At 40.2% G+C, this 22584-nt stretch overlaps 1 protein-coding gene across 4 annotated transcripts in view; it reads right to left on the reverse strand.

Moving 5' to 3' along the window:
* trappc9 (trafficking protein particle complex 9) overlaps positions 1–18306 on the reverse strand; it is a 278262-nt gene extending 259956 nt beyond the window's left edge. The window contains exons 1-9 of one of the 4 annotated variants that reach the window (XM_035992819.1): positions 18216–18306; positions 15878–16470; positions 15557–15586; positions 10401–10546; positions 9157–9282; positions 7916–7942; positions 6506–6627; positions 3421–3546; positions 2800–3016 (exon numbers count right to left, since the gene is read on the reverse strand). In XM_035992819.1, the coding sequence (XP_035848712.1) occupies positions 2800–3016; positions 3421–3546; positions 6506–6627; positions 7916–7942; positions 9157–9282; positions 10401–10546; positions 15557–15586; positions 15878–16458 (1375 nt within the window). In that variant the 5' untranslated portion in view covers positions 16459–16470; positions 18216–18306. The remainder of the gene's footprint in view (positions 1–2799; positions 3017–3420; positions 3547–6505; positions 6628–7915; positions 7943–9156; positions 9283–10400; positions 10547–15556; positions 15587–15877; positions 16471–18215) is intronic. The other 3 variants (XM_031278502.2, XM_035992820.1, XM_031278503.2) reach the window with 3 other exon arrangements.
* Between the last annotated feature and the right edge of the window lie 4278 nt (positions 18307–22584).

Here is a 22584-nt window from a genome sequence, read left to right on the forward strand (position 1 = left end):
AGATGACAGTTGCTCTGTGGAAATACATCAGCCACGTTTGACAAAAATTGTCAAATGTCACTAACGCACACTGGACACCAGATTTGTGTTTAGAATGCACACATACAAACAATTAAAAACAATAAAGTGTCAAATCATCTGCTCCTTTTGAAATTTTGGATTTCGAAAGTGAGAAAAGAAATGCTATGAAATAGACTTACGCGTTAAAACGGACTAAATGCTTGCTCTTGGGGGAATTACTGAAATTGTTGGGTCTTTGTAAATTATAGAGTGTGGTCTAGACGTACTCTATCTGTAAAGTGTCCTGAGATAACTCGTTATTTGATACTATGAATAAAATTGAACTGAATTGAATGGCCATTGTATTACACATTGATTTACTTTTAGCGTATAAAGGAGGAAAACATTCCTGGTGGAACACACCGACGATACATACTCATATGATATCAAGGCCCAGGGCATCAATAGTTAAGTGCTCTTGGTGTAAAGTATCCTGAGTACCATCTAAAGCATCCTTTCAGAGTCTAAGTGCAAACATTTGACCTCAAACAATCTGCAGATTCTATTCATTTTACAAAAGGAAACTAGGCCAGACATTAACAGCCCATCTGGGAAAAGTCCTTTAACAGCATCCAGTATGGATGTCCCTGAGATGTTCCATTCACTGTGAGCCCTGTCTTTTGTGTTGCCAGCGCTTGCCATTGAGTGGCTGCGATGAGCAAAGGGTCAACAGTCTGTAGAACCAGAAGGCTTATAGTGCGTTCCATTCGTACTTGGAACTTGGATTTTCCGAGGTCACAGTCCGAAAAATGTCCCCTAACTTCTGATTTACGAGTTCGGAACTCGAACAACCTCGCAGTAGCCCGAGTTCAAAATCCAACACGGCTGCCACCTGTATCAACAGCTTTGAAAGCTGTAGTGACATACAGTTATAAGCACTTCTGTCTTATTTGTGTCTCTCACAAACAGGCGTGTTCAACTTCTATCTGTGGACATGTTGTTACGCTGTTTGGATGCACAAATAACAGCGTATTGTGTGGTTATAAACTGGCATTGCTAACAATGGCTAACCTGGCTAGAGCTAATGATAACAATGAAAATCCGACTTGAAAATAGAACGCATTCATCTCGGGTGTGACGTCATTCCCAGCTCCAGCTTTCGAGTTCCGAGGTAAATAGAACGCACTACTATGACAGAGGACCTTACCAACGAGTTTACAAAAGCCCAGGTCACGTCTCAACTGTGGCTTTTTTTTCCTCGAGAAAAGTCCTGGCTTGAATGCAGAACACGCTGGAAGAGCACTCTTGAAAAGGACAGCAAAGCTTGAGTTTGAATAAAGCAATGCTTTCCATTTCCTATTCATTCAGGGAGATTTCCTCCTTTACTTTCCTTTTAACACAGCACAACTTAACTCGTGACCCTTAATAAATAAATGAATCTAGCTATGATAGGAGGATACCGATCCCTCAGTTTGTTTTTAGTACACTCTGTTCTACTTGTTCATTGTCACTGTTGACTATACACATAAACAAAAGGAACCTCTCTTCAGTGTTGTAGTCGAGACCACCTAAACCGAGACCAAGTCATCACCAAGACGTATCGTGACCGAGACAAGACCGAGACTTTGAGGGGTTGAGACCGAGTCAACACCAAGACCAGATTTGTGTTAGACAGCCAGAGCTTTTTCTTCTCTCCCGCATTCACTTTCTTGGGAGTGTGTGTAAAGGGGGCAGGAAGAGGGGGGTTTACGGTAACAAATTAGATATGAGTCACGTTAATGGTTGCATTTGCAAGTTTTTAAACACATAGGCCTAAATCAGACAATGTGCAGGCTATTTAGCGAAATCCCTGCAGTTGAAATAAAATCCTGAGTCCTCTTTATCCGAGAACGAGACAAGACCCAGTAAAACATGCGGTCGTTTCTGAGACGAGACCTTCAAAAATTGATCTTAAGATTGGTCTTGAGACCAAGACAGCAGAATTCAAAAATTGATCTGCCAGGTTCTGTCGTCCGATGGGATATTTTTAGGTTATATGTTCTCTTTTCCTTTTTATTTATGGTGCATATTAGAGTGCGGATCAGGCCGAGCTTTTTAAAATTTTAAAATTTTAAATGTTCAATGCCTTATCGCGCTGATGTGACTGAGCCCGACCCCGAACATCATTTCTAAATATCTGTCCGAACCCGGCCCGTCGGGTCCCGACACACCATCCTCTAGTGCATATGCTGTTTGCCACATGCTTAATACCGTATAAAGAAATGATGCCATTCACAATAGATGACCAACATTTTCATGAAACTTGTTCAAACCGTCACTGCTTTATTTGAGGTTTAACATGAGTCTGAGTGTTGGTAGAAACACTTTGGAAACGTTCTCAACTTCTAAGATTACACTACAGCTAAATTGATAAGATGACGTGATTAGTTTTATGAAGTTTATGATCAAGCAAGAATACCAAATATTCTCTGGTTCCAGCTTCACAAATATGAACAGGATTTGCTTTCTTTCTCTGTTTTGTAGTGTTGTAAAATAAATATCTTTGGATATTAGAATGGTGGTCGGTCAAAACAAGCAATTTGAAAACATGACTTTGGCAAATTGTGATGGCGTTTTTCCCTATTTTCTATGTTTCTATGTTTTATAAACCAAACAAACAAGCATGCAATATGTGAGATGAATAGTTTGGATGTGAAACATTACTGGGTGGAAAAAAGGTTGATAACAAATTTGTCATCTCTAGTTTTTCCACATAGTCCAAAATATCTTACTACCTCCAAGTGTCCAAGATTACAGTACCTTTGCTGAAGTCTTTGGGATCAAGTGACAGGCTGTATCCAGGCAACGTCTCCAGCAGCAGCTTGTAGCAGGCCCTCCAGCCAGGCTCTGGGATGGTGGGAGCCACACACTGCATGGCTGCAACGCGCTTGAAAAACGCAGACTTGCGATGGAAGCCGATCAGTTCGTAGAGCTCGGACAGGATACTGTAGCGTTGGATTTTCTCCTCTTCTGAGAGCTGCAGTTACAGAGACAACATTAAAGTCCCCCTCCACTCAAAAGTCTGTTTTGCTTCTTTTTACTTCACGTGGATATTTGAGCTTCGATGTGAAGAATGATGTATGTGCAGACATTCTTCTCCTGAAGAGGGAAAGTTTCTCTGCGCTCACTTTAAACCGGAGTTTAATAGGTGTACATACAAGAAGGATTTAGTGACTTCACAACTAGTTGGAAAGCCATTCTGGTCCAAAATGCAACTTACACAAGTGTATAACACTAAAGTCACAGTCAGATTTCTGTTTCATTGTGCTTTTTCGCTAATAGTAAGATATCCTGTGGTCTCCATGATTCAACTGTACACCATCCTGCTCACGTTATGGAATATGGAATAGCATTTATTTATTTCCCAGTCAGATAGCGTACCTGTCCCAGGTTGATGTAAACAGCGTTTTGCAGGAACTCAGAGGCCTCCCTGGCTCTCTTCTGAATGGCCAGCACCCTGACCGCTTTCACACAGGCCTCCAGCTCGATCACGCCTGCGTTCTTATACTGCGGGAGGTAAGAGGAAGAACCGTTAATGAAATACAAACAGCCAATGAGGGTCGCCTTGATTTCTGCAACCCACCTCATAATCGGAGGGAATGTTTTTTTTTTAATTACCGATGTGGGGTTTCCAGCCACTGCTCCGCTTGTGCTTCCACTAAAATGCTGAGCTACTGCTGCTCGGCCTTCAAGCTGCACGCACGTGTGTACATTTTTTATCTCGCCGTCCCTCCACTTCCCCTCCACTTGCAGCCTCATTGTCTCCTTATTAAAATTCAATTAATATCTGAATGGCTGTGTGTTGAGATGTAATTTAATTCTGAATGAACTAGTTACAGGTAAAAGGGCTGAGGGAGGTCAGTGCAAAAAGGCAATTATAATAATGAAGATAAAGCACAGGGTAGCTTCTGAATAGTCTGGCAGCATAATGAGCCCATCTAGCTCTCCCTAAGCATTAGGGGTAATGTAATACCATTCTTTGTGACTTTGTACAAGTACAGTGGTCAAAGGAGAGTACAAATACATTATGCCACGAAGATTCAAAATATATGAAGATACATAATTCAGATGGTTTTGTGTATCTGCAGGGTTCTCGCTGACTAATGTGGTTCTATTTCCAGAGATTACACATGCTCTCAGTCCCCATGAAGCATTCAGAAATAAACAGCTGCTGTCAGCATGTACTGGTCTGATACTACTCAAAACACAGTGTTCTGTCCATGCCCTCAAACTCCATCAAACCTAATCAAATACTGCCCCCTGGTGACGTAGATACATTTTACACACATGACTACATTGCCAGCTACATTTCTGCCTACCAGTGGCGGTTGTGTATCGAAGCAACCTGAAAGCAAACACTATCATGTACAGCATGAGCAGTTATATACAAAACCAGAGGCCTTTGCATCACTAGCTGGATCGCGTACAAGTGGTCTCATGACACTGAACTTCATTTCCTTACACTGGCTCCCCATCAAAGTCAGAATCCAATTTGAGGTTGTTGGGATCACTTCTGAAGCTCTGGACGTTCAGACACTATGGCGTCTTATCCTATCTATTTATCCTACCTTAAATCAAGAAACAAATGCCATAAGGCACCCATCTACATCAGAGAGCTACTGACTTCCCTACCCTGTCTGCAGCCATCAGCCCATTTGTTCCTACTGAAGATGGGAATCTTTAAAAACAGGCCATGAATATAAACCACCTATATATATTTTTTTAAAGGCTTGGCCATTTTCTACTATCGTGTTTTCTAAAGGGTTCACTAAGTAACATTTTTTTAATGCCACATAAAATGCAATTAATACCTGTTTCACAGTCATCCCAGCCAAAGTATTAAGGTATGATAGGAACTCGGTAAGGACGATGTGGCCTAGAATTATTCATTATTATTTTACATTTTCATTTATTTTCAGAGCTCCCCAGCTGCATAACAATAAATCCTAACGATATAATCAATTCAATTAATGGCACCTGGAGCAAGACGAGTGGCATTAAATGGATAAATTAATCAATTGTAGATTATTTATTAATTTAAGTTTTTACTGAAGTCGACACATGCCCCTAATGAGACGATGAGCTTCCTGTAGCTAGCAGTAGAGACAGTGTTGGCTACAGGTCTGATGGTAAACACTGAAACATTTTACAACTCCATTTTATAACTTAATATTATTGGCTATGGCAGGCATGACAAAAGATTTTTGACTTTTGCAAATTAACTTTTTTAAATTTTTGGCTCATTGTTTCAATAGTTTTTTGCACAACTAAGGAGCTCTGTGGTACAGAGGAATAATAATACTTGTTAATAGGATCAATCTATTGTTGGATTTAGTCTTGTTGCCAATAAGAAAAAAAAAAAAGAATATCACCACTTGCCTTTTAAGTTATAAAACATTTGGACTCCTTTAAAAAGACACCTAAGACCTACTAATTGCCCTTGTTTACTTTTATTTGAGTTTATTTTATTGCTCTTATATTGTGATGCACTTTGTGATGTCTGTCATTGAACAATGCTATATCAATTTACTTGAACTTACTACAGACTCAAAATTTTGTTCATTTAGCAAAAACATTAACAGCCCTTGAGTAAATGAGTATTGGGACAATGCTAGTCTCACATTGCCAGACCTTGTGGACTAGCCAGAGGGTCTGGCTAGTCCACACAGCACTCTGGGATGGGAGAGAAATGTGCTCTAGTTTATTGCCATTTCTTTAAACCAATCACAATCGTCTTGGGCAGCGCTAAGCACCAGACGGAGCAACGGCGCCTCTGCAAATTCACCTCGGGAAGGAACTTGTTTTGGTGGAACATGTCTATGTTCAAAAGTCGTTTTAATCGTGCAACAGAAAACTCAGATTGGACAGATAGTCTAGCTAGCTGTCTGGATTTACCCTGCAGAGATCTGAGGAGCAGTTAACCATAGTCCTCAGAAATCCACCGGAGGTTAGAACGCCAACACAAAGAAAGCCCAAGGCAACGGATATCCAGCAAAAAGCGTGAAATCCGGCGAAATTTCAGTCGGCAACGGCGCAATCTCAGAATTGGAACATCGAGGATATAGACTAGGACAATGCTGAGCTTTAAGTGACGTAATGAGCCAATACAAGCCTTTTAATAGAAGTTCTTTATATTGTCAGTGTTTGATGAGATGGATATGCTGCAGTTTGTTATTTTATAGGTGATAAATATTCTGGTTGACCATGTAAACCCGTATTTAGAATAGAAATGTCTGATATTATGAACAAATAACATAATGTCAATTTTCAGTGGAGTTCTATTGTCTAATGAACTGAAAGCAGTTTTATTCTAAATTCATTTTTTATTTTATTTTCTGAGGGGGAAACAGTATTTTGGGTTCAAATCCCCCCAGTTTAATGACACTGAATTTTGCCACACGATATTATCCATTAGTATCTTCAATCCAACAACAATGACATTGGTTGATTCGTTTCTGGTCATTACCTTTCCATAGTAGGAGATGGCCTCTTTGTATTTCTCGATAATGTCCTCAGGACTCAGGCAGTTCTTTGCACGTCCAATCTCAGTGCTGGTGTCTGCACTAATGCCGTTGGCTGTGAGGGCACCTACACTCAAAAAGAGGACAGTATAAAATTAGTTTAGGAAAGACACCAGAGTGACCGTCCATCCGTCTGTTCCACCACAAAGGGAAAGGGAACGAGAGGAGTGACAGCAGGAAGAAGGGGAAACTTAAATCCATTGATTGCTTTTGAAAGACACTGCCCTGGCTACCACCGCCACATGCGTAATATACTGCATATATCAACAAAGACACAGATTTACAGTGTTCACAATGTTTGCACATATGTGAAAAGATAACGGATAATGTTGAATGAAACTATGTGAAGTATGTGTTTATTCCTAGCTCTGAAGCCTCCTGATGATCCCATTTAAAACTAAATGTAAATTGTAATTCTGCACCAACTTTCCCCGCTCTCCCTTAATAAGTGATATTATGAATATTCTGAGGCTATGGAGTCCCTAAATGTGATCAAGATGGTGTTCATGGCTAACGTCCCAGGCGGCGTTAAACTCGCACCTGAAACGTTTCAAAGGCAATTGCAAGGTGCATCTCTCGGCCAAATCTGATTAGAATACAAAGAGAGTGCGTCGCCTAGCAACGGGGCTGTGGCCATAGCAACACTGTGGTGCTGTCATTGTGACAATTGTGTGGATAATGATATGTTGCATTGCACTACTACTTAAGCCAATTTGCACACGCATCATGACAAAGAAAGAGCACTTAAGACAATAACTGCACAGAGGTAAACAAAGAACAGGTTTTAAATACAAATACACAACGTGACTTATATTTCTTTGGCTATGAAAGTGAGGGGTTAAGCAAAAGTGAGCAATACAAGCGGGAAATCAAAGTATGCACCACTGGCAATGAGCTGCCACCTGCTGGTGCTTCAACAGAGATTATGTAACCTTGTGTTCAAATGGCTAAATGTGCTAGCGAAATGTGTAGTGTAATATTCAAGAGTAAGATGTGAGTTGTTAGAACAATGGGGCCTGAATAAATAAGGAATAGAAGCTATTAAGGGTGACCATTTAAAGTCTTCAATCGTAGATGTGATACGGATCATCAAAAGTGTGGCTGTGAGAAAGAGCAGGTACGTTAGAAAAACCAAAAACAAAAAGGTGAGGGTAAACACAGGAGAACACTACCTGCCAAAAGGGTGGGGGGGGGGGGGCATCAATCAATTTCCAAAAGAATGAAATATAACCATAGGAATCAGGAAGCTGATGCAAGATGAAAAAAAAACATCAAACACAGGGGGCAAATGCGACCACAAGCAAACAGGCAGATTGTTGTCTAACTAAGAGCTATGTTGGTTAGACATACCATACCTGGGTCAATGAGAACCTCCTGAGCCCCTACAGACAGAGAGAAAGAATGCAGATTCACTCCATGACGCAAGGCGCAATGTTAGCAGTGTTAGTCCCAACAACATGCTTAACAGCTGCTGCTGTTCTCTACTTACAAAAAATAAAATAAATCTACTTATTATCATGAGAAACTTTTGGCACACACAGTGCGTTTCACTATCTTTGTGGGGACCCGTCATTGACATAATGCATTCCCTAGCCCCTTACCCTAACCTTAACAATCACAACTAAATGCCTAACCTTAACCCTTACCATAACCTAATTTTAACCCTAAAAACAAGTCTTAACCCTCAAACAGCCCTTTGAAGTTGTGGGGTCCAGCATTATGGCCCCACAAGTATACTGTATTCCTGGTTTTTGGACCACACACACACACACACACACACACACACACACACACACACACACACACACACACGAAGTGCAAACAATGCGATGACACATCCTTGATTACAATTGTTACAATGGCTAAAACTGGTGAGAGAGCTAGAACCAGAGCTAATTTTGGTGGAAAAGGGGTGACAACCAGGTGATGCAGTCCATCCATTTGTTTCACACCACTCCACTTGTTTACAGGTGGGAGTAAGAGGTCCACGATACACAGCAATGCACCAACGAAGAAGAAGAAGAAGAAGAAGAAGAAGAAGAGTGCTGGGCAGTGAACAGGGATGTAACAATGCAAGGTCCAGACTTTTAAATCAGCTTTGCACGTTTTTATAAGGAAGCATATGCGCTTGACGCGTTTGTTGGACACGCAATGCGTTTCGGTGAGTAATACTGAATGTGCTGAATGTACTTTGTCATTTTGCTTTGGTGCCGAAATAATTTATTGAGCAAGTGATTAGTTTCAGAGAAAATGTGTTGGTGAAAATCTTTGTCACTGCTTAGAAAACTGCTACAGGATGACGCTCTACTCATGGTGTAGTTATACACAAGGCCGTGTTAATAGAACACCGTGTTAACATCGTGTTAATAGGTAGTGACGGATTCAGTGATGCTAAGTTTGAACCAAATTAGCAGTCATCGGGGTAAATAAGAAAGCTTCAGCAGTTTTAGGAAGCTGACATCTGCACACAAAGGAAGCAGCTTAGCTGAGCAAAGCGTAGCGGTGTCAGCAGTGACATTCTCACACAATCCCAACTCGCTCACAGCCCTCCGTTATTATTCCTTCTGGGCCACGGTTTACAAAGGGATGCGCTCACCTGGTCTGTGGCGTTTCCCTGCGTCTGCCGGCTGGGAGATGCTTGGCTTGCGTGCGACTGTCTTCCCCGCCGTGCCTCCAGGGTAGTGGAATATGACAGAGGCTGAACACAAACCCTCCAACGCAGCTAGAAGGGCACAAAGACAAATCGTTCCATCTCTGCTTGGCTCTTCTTTATTCTTCTTTCCTAGATCTTAGATAAATAGATAGCTGGCCAACGAAATTTGAAAAACCCTTATATATCAACATTCAATTTAAATAAATAGATAAATGAATACATAATAATTGCACATGGGAGGGGGCGCCGTGATGAGATGAAATAGCAAGTGCACTGTTGTCGTTTTCTGATGGCCCAGGCAAAGACATTTTTTTGTCATTTCAGTAGCCTCTAAAGGGCGCTGGATAGTTAAAGCCCTTGAGTTTACACTGCTGATTGTTGTGTCAACTCTTTTGTGATTTAAGAAGCTGAAACTGTCTCTACTGTTGCACTCACTGCATGTCAGTGCAGATAAGGGCATCAGCAAACGGCTTAGAACAAATGGACTGTAAGATGATAGACAATACAAACTCAAACCCAGGAGAAAATTCCTATTTCCAGGATCAACAGGTGATATAAGAGCTTGACCAATACATTGACAAGGCCAATATTATTTGTATTCATTGGCTTATCACAGCTATAAAGCCGTGTATATGTTGACTAATAAATAACAAATGGCAGCACCAAAATACTAAAGATATGTTTGAGGTAATTTAGAAAACAGTGCCGCCATTACATAGTTTCTTAACACTGCACTGACAAGTTTATTTTTCAACTGTAAAATCTCCCGCTCAGTACACATCTGTCACAATTGTACTAATAAGCATTGTAAGGATGCTTCTGTGTTGTATGCATTTAGGTTGAAAAAAATGTACTTTCAAATCCTAACATTGGTATTGGTCTCAAAAGTCGAGTATCGGCCAGACGATAGACAATAGATTTCAGGGAGACAGAAGCTGCAAAAAAAACTCCCGCACATTGTCTAACTTGCAAAAAATAAATTTAAAAGCTGGCAACGTTTTGGTACTAACAAGTGGTGTTACACGCAACACCTCTTTGCTACTTTTGACCTACTCGTCCCCCTCCGACGCACCTGTCTCACGTTATAGAAAAGTATGTTTCTGGTCCAAGGAGACATAAGCTAACATTAAGAAATAAAACCATTCAATCCCGTCTTTGAGTAGTAAGCCCCCATTCTCCAGACTTACCACCCAGCCAGAGGAAGTCATTAACCCCCCTGAGCAGCTCCACAGCCATGTGGTAGTGGACCAGGGCGTCCTGCAGCATGCCTGCCTGGAGACACAAGTCCCCGACATGCTTCCTCATCCGCCCCTGGCAACGCTTTTTATAATGCCTGAGAGACAGCAGCAGGAGAGAGAAATACTTTTTCAGACAACAGCAGCTGGAATAATAATGGGGTTTTTTTGCCTTTAAATTGATTGATATAGTGGACAGCTCTGAGTTTCAGCTATTGTCATTTCTTATGTCAGCAGGGTGCGAGGAGAGGAGACTCAGGGGAATCTTATCAGTCAGCTACAGAGGGAATGTACAGTATGGGGCAAGAAAGCACAAGCAAAGGGGAGCAACAAAACGAGGACAGAGGCGATGAGCCGACCTACAACCCTGTAGTCTTGCACAATGACACAGACGGGTGCATCTCACTTCCCTTAAACGGCATCCTCGGCTCCTCCACTTGCTTCCCCTTCCTAGCATGTCCGTCCCACCAAGGAAGCATGGGAGAGACGGAGGAAATCATGCGTGGAGAGGAAACGAGGAAATGTGTTTTAAGAGGGTCGACACGTCCTTTCCTCTGATGCATCACGTGAATTCGTCAGCTGTTTGGACGGAGTTAGCAACAGCTTTCAGCTGCACGGCTTCTGGGAAGGCTGCTCTCATGTGTCCTCGGTCATAGCTCTTCAGAGATCCATCCTCCATCCCTCCGGGCCGGAATAAGAGCTTTGAGATGGCCTTCACAAAAGGAGGGCCAGAACAACTTCCGGTTCAACCGAGGAGTGAGGAGATATCAAATAAGGGAAGGGAGATGCACCCAGGGACTCAGGAAGGAGCAGCTTCACCAGGAGGATACAGGGGAACTATTATGAGGAACATTTTTATTTGTGCAAGACATTTGAGTATTCTGGAAGACTGGGCAGAATACAAATTAATCCTAATGCTCAGTAGGCTACTTCTGAACAACAATGAAAGTGTTCTGTGTCAGAGTAAAACTCAAATGAAAAGGCTGCCAATTAGAAAAAAAAAAAAAAAAAAGCAATGAAACTGGAGTTTTGTACATGGATGCCATTACCAAACTCATGTTTATATGAGTAGCTGCAGTGCTATGCCAAGCTGGAAGGTAATGTATGCGCTCATGAAAAAAGATCCATGATGATGCGTGGCCAGCTTGCCGCTCCAAGCATTTACAGCCAAACAGACTAAATACCAGACTGCACCTTCCCAATCCAAATGTTCTCCTGAAGCAGGGACAGACCTCAGTAGCATTGACTCTGCCAAACTGTGTTCAATGGGTCCAAACTATCAGCTCCTCCTTTAAAAAGGACCATACCGGTGTTTTTAAATGGCTCTGCATATAAATATTCTATATAAATATTACTTACTTTGAATGGCAAATATAGTGTTTAGATTTTAGGTTGAGCATTTTCCAAAAACATGTGAGTGGTTTTTGAATGGTGACGCTGGCCAATGGTTTCAGTTAATTAAAAAAATTGAATTGCAGAGGCTGCAGTGCAAACATACATGTTTCTATACATTGTGAAACATTATTGTCAAACGTTTTTACAAAAACAAACCAAAAAATGCATGTGAGGAGGAGTTTCTTGGAAAACAACTTTGCAATTTGGTACTGATTGATTGATTGATGGATTGATGGATTGATGGATTGATGGATTGATGGATTGATGGATGGATGGATGGATGGACGGACAGACGGACGGCATTAAAGCCGTTATTAGTGCGTAGTTTCTGTCCCCCATGAGGAATTCTAAGTAATGATGGGGTACTTTCCATAAAATCATCTCTCAATGCAAATCAAACCAGCTATTAGGCTAACTGAAATAAAACCATGCCAATCTCTAGGTATGGTGAAGGGGATGTGATGATGTGGGGCTATTTTAATTCCAAAGACCAAGGGAACTTTATCAGGATGCATAGTATCCTGGATCCATGAAATAACTGGCCTTTAAAAATCAAACTCTGCCTGCCTCTATGGGAATTTAACATAGGGGTGTCTATACTTATGCCCCCTGTATTTTAAGGAAGAACATTTATTTATTTACGATACATTATTCATTCACAAAGAAAATTGGTGTCCTTAAAGGTTGGATTTTTCCTCATTTTTTTAATTAAGGCATTAAGATCAATTTCCAAAAGATGATTTTTTTTATTCCTCTTTTTAGTCAACATTAGCATGGGTGTCCTAATTTTTTCACATGACTGTAGATAGATATATAGTAGGGGGGGAATACAGCATAGTATCACGATATTTTCCGTGGCAATACTGTATCAATACACAGACGCCAAGTATGGATCTATTATTATTATTATTATTAGGGCTGTCAAACGATTAAAAACTTTTAATCGCGATTAATCACTGAATTTCTATAGTTAATCGCGATTAATCGCATATTTTATCACATGATTAAAATTCTATTATTTTGCATTTCAGAACCGTTTTTAAGTACATATTAACAATCGAAAGCAATTTTTAACAGTGTATCTTGATTGGGAATCAAATGAATGCAAAGAAAGTTACTTTATGAACTTGATTTTAAGATTTGTAATTATTTATTTACTATAAACAAAAGAAAAATGTGTGAATTTGTCATTATTGCACAATTCCTCCAAGTACCTAACTAAAAAACTAAACATCCCTATCCTTACCAGAGTCAATATAGTGTTTAGTAACTCCTAAATAATTTAGATTACTCACTGACGTCCAGTGATCACCGGTTAATGAGACAGCGTTTGCAGCACCTTGCAGCTGTTCCAGTGTGGCTGCTTTCTCCGTGTCGTACAGACTGTGTATGGTGAAACTACTGCCCCCCTCGACGCAATAAGACGGGTCAGAACATGCCAACCGTAGTACGTCTTTAAGACCTGAAGTCATCTACGATGCTGACAGGTCTGTAGTTAGTTGCCACCCGTTTCGCAAGAGCTGTAGTAATTTTTTGGGATTTGGTTTCATCCACAGGTCGGCAAGTAGCACTCTAGCATGCTAGCGGGTAGCATCACGTTAACTGTACTATTATGCTTAGCTCTGTAGGTGGTAGCTCAAGCTTGACGTGCTTCGGTGATATTTTAATTCAGCTTTACACAACGTGCATATGGCTTTTGACTTGTCTATGAGCCGTCCGGGAGTTTTGGAAAATAAAAAGCTCCATTTAGAGTTATTGCTGCTGTCTTTCTCCATCATGCCTGCAGCCTGCAACAGCAGGATGTGTTAGGAGGAAGTGGCAGCTTGATGATAAGTAACGGTGCTGCAAAGGGTCAAAATAGTAGCCTGTTAGGCACGACGCAAAGCCGAGTGAAGTGTAAAATAAATTAATAAATGCCGGCATGAGATTAAAAAAAAATGTATCGCATCGGCCCTTAATCGCATTGCGATTAACGCATTAACGCTGACAGCCCTAATTATTATATATGTGGTGGTCAGTTTGTCTGCTTGACAATCCCATTTTGCAGCAATAAAATTGAAGTGAGATGAACAAATAAGATAAAATATTTTTAGATAAAACAGATGTTGACAAAGTTTCCTTTTGGGGACATAATTTGAAATTGGGAAAAATTTGAAGGTGGAAAAAAGGGTCATAAATTGCAATATATCACAGAATATTGCAATATGTTTAAAATTGCAATTATATGGTATCGTGACATAAGTATCGTGATGAAATGGTAGCGTGACATACGTATCGTGATGATATGGTATCATGACAAGTATTGTGATGATGTGGTATCGTAACAAGCATCGTGATGATGTGGTATCGTGGCATAAGTATCGTGATGATATGGTACCGTGACATAAGTATCGTGATGATATGGTAGCGTGACATAAGTATCGTGATGATATGGTAGCGTGACATAAGTATCGTGATGATATGGTATCGTGACATAAGTATCGTGATGATATGGTAGCGTGACATAAGTATCGTGATGATATGGTACCGTGACATAAGTATCGTGATGATATGGTACCGTGACATAAGTATCGTGATGATATGGTAGCGTGACATAAGTATCGTGATGATATGGTATCGTGACATAAGTATCGTGATGACATGGTATCGTGACATAAGTATTGTGATGATATGGTAGCGTGACATAAGTATCGTGATGATATGGTAGCGTGACATAAGTATCGTGATGATATGGTACCGTGGCATAAGTATTGTGATGATATGGTAGCGTGACATAAGAATCGTGATGATATGGTACCATGGCATAAGTATTGTGATGATATGGTATCGTGACATAAGTATCGTGATGACATGGTAGCGTGACATAAGTATCGTGATGATATGGTAGCGTGACATAAGTATCGTGATGATATGGTACCGTGGCATAAGTATTGTGATGATATGGTATCGTGACATAAGTATTGTGATGACATGGTATCGTGACATAAGTATCGTGATGATATGGTACCGTGGCATAAGTATTGTGATGACATGGTATCGTGAGGCCTCTGGTGAGTCCCACTCCTAATACATAGTGAAACCAGTGGCTGCCAGGAGAGGGGAAAGATTGGCAGCATTGAAGAGTATATACACGATTTGTTGTAATTGTAAATGAGCAAAAGCAGAGAAAAACACGGGTATGGTGCTTTAACTTCCCTCGGAAGAACGTAAATTAGTAGCCAAGACAGAAGAAGTGGCCACTGAGCCTCTGTGAACACTGTGTGGTCAACTGAATATAACTTAGCAGTTTCCTTTACTGGAACAGTGTCAAGATTGCTGATATAACGTGTGTACAACTACTGCAACAAACGGTTATGTAGTATTGCATCACTTATGTGATGGTGGGTTGTGATGAGCCTAGATTCATCTTCATTAAATTTAGACCTTCTTTTAATTAAAGTAGCTAGTGTTACTGCTAGACTATTTTGCTAACAGTGTGTATTCATACCACTGTTACTCTAACAGCTAAGGGGATATTTCTGGCCCATAGCATTAATAGAGCTTTTGCCATATGAGTTTCTGTAAAAATTTAAACCTTGAGGAGCGATGAGTTTGGCTTGGAGTCATGAGCAAAATGCACAACAGCACCGAGGGCTGGCGGTTTCTTTCAGGGCAGAGCTAAAGCTGATGGGATCGCTATCGGGTTAACTAAACTTATGAGTCTAACATCTCACCTTTTCACACCCAATAATAAACTCACAGGACAGTATGAAAGAAAGAAAAGAAGAAAGACAAATAAACCAAGGTAAACAAACGAAAATGAACGTAGCAAAAATCAAAAAGGGACAGATTTTTGAGGAGGCAAGGCTGATGTCACAAGCAACTTCACACAGAAACAATCACACACTTGCAAGTAATGCAGTGTATATATATATATATATATATATCGCATAAACTGGCTGCGGTGGACATTCAAGCACTCCTTAACCAGCCTTTTAAATGCTAAAGTGCTTTTTGAAAAAGTGGTTATGGTGCAGAAAGCAGAAACAACTCACCTGCTATCCGTGTCCAAACCCACAAAGTCCTTCTTCTCAAAGGGCACACAGAGCAGTGGTATCTTGTCGCCCGACTTGTCCGTGGCCCGGTCAAGCCGCTTGGACTCCAGAACAATAAATATCGACCCCACAAAGTCGTCCACTCTCTTCTCCACATCCGGGCAGTCTTCAAAGCTGGGGTAGAAGGCCACGTCCGTCCGCGGCTGCTCTGCCACGTCTCCCTGCAGCCCGAACACCAGCAAGCGCGAATCGTACAGCGTGGAGCTGTACACCTCCTTCTGTCCGTGGAAGCGCTCGGCGGTCTGGGGCCACTCCTTGGCCGAGGCGCAGGTGGTGATGGAGATGAGGCCCACCACCTTGCGGTGCGTCTGGAAGTCTCCCCACTCGTTGTTTTCGGGCAGATAGTGGTGGCGGTAGCGGATGAGGAGGCGCTGCGAGTCTCTGATGCTCACCTGGCTCACGCTGGCGATGCGTTTGTAGATCCTGAAGAACTGGTCCTCGGGTACTATGCCAACCGGCTGGACCACCACTAGTACTGTCTGGTGGTCCTCGGCACATTGCATGTAGTCTGGGACGCTCATCTTCACATGTGGCTTCATGGGACAGAAAAAAAAAAAAAAAAAACATTTATTGTAGCAGATCATATTACCACAATAACTTCTGTGCTCCTTATTATTATAACTTACGTTTTGATTTAACCCTTCCTACATTTCTATAGAAAATAGGCCTGGGACCATATGCTTTTGTCCCGATTCGATTCTTTTTAACGATACATGCGTGCCAATTTGATTTGTATTGCGATTTTCATTTATTCTGATTCTGAAAGTATTGCAATTCGATAGTATTGAAATTTTCTTTTCCTTCTTTAACAAAAACAAAAGTTGAATGATACTTTTAGAGACAATATACCATGGAACATGTCTAAAAACCAATTGTTTTCTAAAAAGAATGCACATGGATTTTCTGCGTTTATTGCTTTCCTGCTTTCCGTCTGTTTCGCTGGAAACGGATATGATGAAGTCGCTGTCGGCTGTACCGTATAAACAGAAAATATTTAGGTCAATCATTGGTAAAAAAATAAAAATAAAATAATAATAATAATAATAATAAATATCGATTCTAGGGGGTGAAAAAAATCAACTTTAAAAACTGTCGCAAAAAAAGAAAATCACGATACATACGATTTCCGTGTTTTTTTCCCACCCCTATTAGAAAGTAGTTAGTCTCCAAATTAAGCAGGACATGGACCTTTTTCACAGCAGACATGTTGACTTGTCAAAGTAGGAAAAGCCCAGCTGAAATTGATAACCTTAACGATGGCTCAATTCCATCAAGTGTCCCAGTAAACTATTTCAGTGAGTCAGCATGCACAATACCAGGACCTCTCCTAAGTGGAATGCAGCCATCATTAATGGTTTGGAATACACCTGTGCTTTTCCTACTATGACAAATGATAAAAGGTCTATTGTTTCTAGACAGAGATACTGCTGTTGAATCTTTTAAATGCGCATTTTCAATGCTATGAGCACCTCAAAGGACTCTTTCACCACCATTGTATTGGGGTGGAGGTAGACTTTTTAGGGGTACATATCTCAGAACACAGGCACGTATAATAAAAAATACAACGTCAGGGTTAAGTATAATTACAGTAGATGAGAAAAATGTGTTTGAATGTTGGGTGCATTGGTCCTTTAACAGTAAAACATCTCATTAAAGAGAACAAAAGAATGCAGAGATACTAATAAACTTATTCAACAATTAAGTGACAAACCAAACCAAGTTGGCCCATGGAGATGCCCTGTTAATGAACACTAACAAACATTAGCTGCGTTAGTGTTCAGTATGACGTGCACTCCAAAACAGCCTTTGATGTAAAACTGGATACCAGCGACTCCTAAATAGTCAAAAAAACTTTCTAACTTTAGCTAACTAAATGCAACGTTACCTTTCCCCGAAAAGCAAAGCCACAGCTGCTGCTGTCTTTGCTAACATAAACACCAAGCAGTGTCAACTAAATGTGGAAGCTGACATTATTACAGTGGTCGAATGTGAAGAACACGAGGCATGTAACCAAACAAAAGCCCTCGTATCTTTAGCTTATATTTCGCTAATTTTATTTCAAAGAGAACATAGCTTACGTTAAGCTAGATATAATTGTCTCAAAACATTTGTGTCAGCTAGCATAGCTTAGCTAGGCTATGCTTGCATAGCTTAGCTAGGCTAGCCTATGAATTGGCTGCTCATGACTAACAACGCTGACTGAAATACATGCACATTTCAGCTCGGTTAGCTTTTATGTCTTTCACACCAAAGCCTTAAATATATAACGTTTACTCACGTTGCCTGTAGCACTAGCAAAAGGCAGTAACCTGTCAAGCTTCCTTGTTTTGGACCAGTGTTTTGGCAACACTTAATGCTAATCAAGAGTGGGACATCCGGTGGCAATTTTCAAAATAAAACACTCAAGACCAGTCTAGCAGCTAATCCAGCTCGGAGTTATTAGATAATGAATGATGAATATCTTTATCTGCGTCCCCCTCATATCCACATTACAAATATTTTCCCAGTGTCCACATCAACAGATTTTGGTAATATAATAAGCTAGTTATAGCATATTATCAGCATCATGTGTGGTAGGGAACGGTGCTTATCTGGGCAAATATGCTATTGTATTGGGTTATTTCCACAGCATTTCCTATCCACCATTTACCCAATATCATGCACATAATTGAGTGGAATTACATGTTTGTATCGTATTCCTAGCGCACAAGATGACGATTATATGCAATTTTGTGGCAAATATGTCACAATGCTTTGCTTTTCTTTTGGAAATCAGGATCGTTGTTTCCTGCTGTATCTCGTTGTGGCTTGACTTCTTTTTTCTTCTTCACATAGATGTATCGTTGTCGTCTTCTTCTTCTTCGGCAAACGTGGACGATTCTTTGGTAGAAGTCTCCTAAAGTACCGCCTAAAGAACTAATGAGGTACTGCAACTGAGCAAAACCTTATGATTAAAGTGGTTCTAAAGTGATTTCCTAATTACTGAAGAATGTGAATTTAAATTAACATATACGAATGACCTGATATTAGCCAATCATATGGAACTAGTTGTTGCACTAACAGGCTAGGTCTGTGTGTTCAAACTTGATGTCATATTTCAGCATGACATAGAACAGTGTTTCTCAAATCGGGGTACATACATAGACTGTATATAAGAATGGACCAACAGATCCCGTTGCTCTGGACGGAGACCAGTGAAGGCCTTTAGAAGCACTTTTCCGGTGAGCGCTGAGCGTTACTGCGCATCCTCCAACTGAGAGAAACAACGTAAATGTGACGTGAGCAACGTGTCTGAAAGTTGGAAGTCTTCTGGTAGCTGTGCCAAGAGAAATCTCAATAATTCCCAATCTTGCAGAGAAGGAGAGTGTAGGTATATGTAAGGAGATAACATGGACACAGGCTAATTATTGCTAACTAAAATGCTAGTTAACATAAGTAATTAAACTTAAACAGCTAATGTAAGTTCAAACTGCCTGCAAGCTTCTCCTGTACTATACGGTAATTCCTCTACTATGCGACAGTAAGTCGCGTGGTTATGACACAATCGTTAGCCTATTTTTACAAAAACGTATACTACGGAGCCATAACGTGAGATACAAGGTAATGGAGCCTTTTATACATTGTTGTGTTTCTTTAGAAATAAACAATGGACAAATAAAGTCTTTAAACGCTTCAGATGTAAAGTTATTCGCTGTCAAAGTGACGTCAAAATGAATGGCAGTCAATGGAATGCTAACGGGGGGTGATCGCTTTGTAGCATCAAAATGGCGCCATAGGAGATTCGAGCTCTGAAGCGAAGCTTACCCCCTTGGGTACATATCCCCGTAGGGGTACTTTTCATATGGCGCCATTTTGATGCTACCTAGCTCTCACCCGCCGTTAGCATCCCATTGACTGCCATTCATTTTGACATCACTTTGACTGCGAATAACTTTACATCTGAAACGTTTAAAGACTCTATTTGTCCGTTGTTTATTTCTAAAGAAACACGACAATGTATAAAAGGCTCCATTACCTTGCATCTCACGTTATGGCTCCGTAGCAGATGTTTTTGTAAAAACAGGCTTAACCACGCGATTTTCTGTCGCACTGTAGACAAATTACCGTACAGTACAGGAGAAGCTCGCAGGCAGTTTGGACTTACATTAGCTGTTTAAGTTTAATTACTAACGTTAACTAGCATTTTAGTTAGCAATAATTAGCCTGTGCCTATGTTATCTCCTTACATATACCTACGCTCTCCGTCTCTGCAAGATTGGGAATGACTGAGATTTCTCTTGGCACAGCTACCAGAAGACTTACAACTTTCAGACAGGTTGCTCACGTCACATCTACGTCTTCCAGCTCAGTTGGAGGCTGCGCAGTAACGGTCAGCGCTCACCGGAAAAGTGCTTCTAATATCCTTCACTGATCTCCGTCCACGGGATCTGTTGGTCCATTTCTTTAACTCTCTAGGGGTACTTTGGAGGACTGCAGGGGGTACATACGATTTTTTGCAAAATATTTTTCAGTTACAAGGCTGTAATTACTTCTACTGTCTTTTTCTTCAAAATTTTTCGTTTTTTTCAAAGTTTGTCACCTTTTTTTGAAGGTTTTGTCGTTTGTTTTGACGTATTCTTGCCTTTCTTCCTTACTTTTTTCTACGGTCTTTTTTTTTTTCAAAGTTTTTGTCACTTTTTTCTAAGTTTGTCGCTTTTTGGAACTTTTTGTCACTTTTGTCACCCTAGTGTTGCCTTCCTTCTTTCTACTGTGTTTTTCTTGCTTTTTAGAAGTTTGTGTCTCTTTTTTTGTTACTATTTTCGACCTATTCTTGCCTTACTTTCTTCTTTCTACTGTCTTTTCACTTTTTTCATCAGCATTTAAATGTTTTCCAGGTCCAAGGCTGTTGTTTAAGTAAATCTATCGCTGTATTGTTCCTCTTTATATAGACTTTTTTTTTTATACCAAAAATTATTCACGCTGGTTAGGGGGTACATGGCTTAAAAAAAATGTTCAAAGGGGGAACATTATTGAAAAAAGCTTGAGAACCACTGGCATAGAACATATTGTTATTAATAAAGTCAAGCTCACACGCAACATTGCTATGAATGTACTGACACTGCAGATCCAGTGTGGAAGATGTATTGTAAGCGTATTGGCAATTACAATATTCCACTGACTTGCAAATTAGAAATCGACCCTCTCGTGTGTGAGCAAATGTCCCCTCACTATCCTGTTAAATTTCTCACTAGAATGAGGACTATTAATAGAAAATGACATAAACGGTATTTGAACTAAGTTTTTTTCTTTTTTTTTTAAAATTGGATCAGACTTTCAAGATGCCAGAGTTGATTTGGGTATAAGGTTTTAGTTCGGTCTCATGGATGAATAAAAAAAAAAAAAAATCAGACAGGTAGATTCAACTCCATTTTATTTATTTTTTTCACCCATCAATCACTTTTCACAATCTTCTTGGAAGACAACAGCATTTTATTCCCTATTTTCTTCTTTTTTTTTTTTGGCCCAGGTGAATTGGTCCAAAAGCAAAGCAGGAGCTCAGAGAGCGAGACATGGAATGTCTAAAACATGATTCATAGTGAATGTACATCAATAACAGGCAAAACATCTACATCCACTGACTCACAAAACAGTGCACAAACATTGTATGTGAAAGGCTGTCATTACTAGGGATCCCAAACCGTAACAACACCATTTTGAAAACAGGGGCCTCTGACAGATGTAACGGGTAAGAGAGAGAAACCATGTTGTTCTCAGTAATAAAAAAAAGACAAGCAACCCAAAACATGAACATTATATTTCAACTGAGATCAATCAACTGAATGAATGCACGTACGTATAAAAGAGCAAATAAGTGAAGCCTTCATTTTTCCCATGTGGTGAGGCTAGTAAGACTGAGTTAGGTCAATCTAAACACCCCAGCTTTGACCTTTGTGTCTGTATTGAGAATAAGGCAGGGTTTCAGTGCATAGTCCCATTACTGCATCTTCATGCCCAGGACAGTCAAAGCAACTGCAACATAAAATAAACAGAGGCATGAAAGATAGAAGATTCATATCTTTTTCAGTCTAATCATTTACAATCCATCCAATATGATATGCTCTCTTCTGAATGTTTGCCGTCTTTTTGCCCTGTCAGTCAACAATACAGAGTTGTACAGAGTAATACAGATTGTGAAAAAAGTAGAAGATGGCAAGGTAAGTGCTAATACTACAGTGAAAATCCAGCTGCAAAGCCAATTACAGATATATATATATATATATATATATATATATGCTCCACTAGCTGCTAAAATTGAGCAGCCAACTACTGAAATGTTCTACCACTGATTAGCAACCTTTTTATAAGTTTGGCCCATTGGTGAGACCATTGTCACATATCCAACGAGTTGTGGGTTGTTTCCCAAATTAAACGTGTTCTGATACTAAACACCAGCAAGGCGGCCAGTAAAACGGTCTAATGATTTGAATTTTTATCATCATATTTTAAGTAATTAGCTATTATTTTACCAGTTCAATTATTTTGTCACTTTCAATTACATGTCCTAACATGAAGATATAAATGTTTCCACACTGAATGATACGTTGCTGATCTGATCCTTTTTTGTTGGCCTAGAGCTGCAAAGATTAATCAAGAATCGATTAGTTGCC

This window comes from Sander lucioperca, chromosome 16 (assembly GCF_008315115.2).
Source record: "Sander lucioperca isolate FBNREF2018 chromosome 16, SLUC_FBN_1.2, whole genome shotgun sequence".
Lineage (NCBI taxonomy): Eukaryota > Metazoa > Chordata > Actinopteri > Perciformes > Percidae > Sander > Sander lucioperca.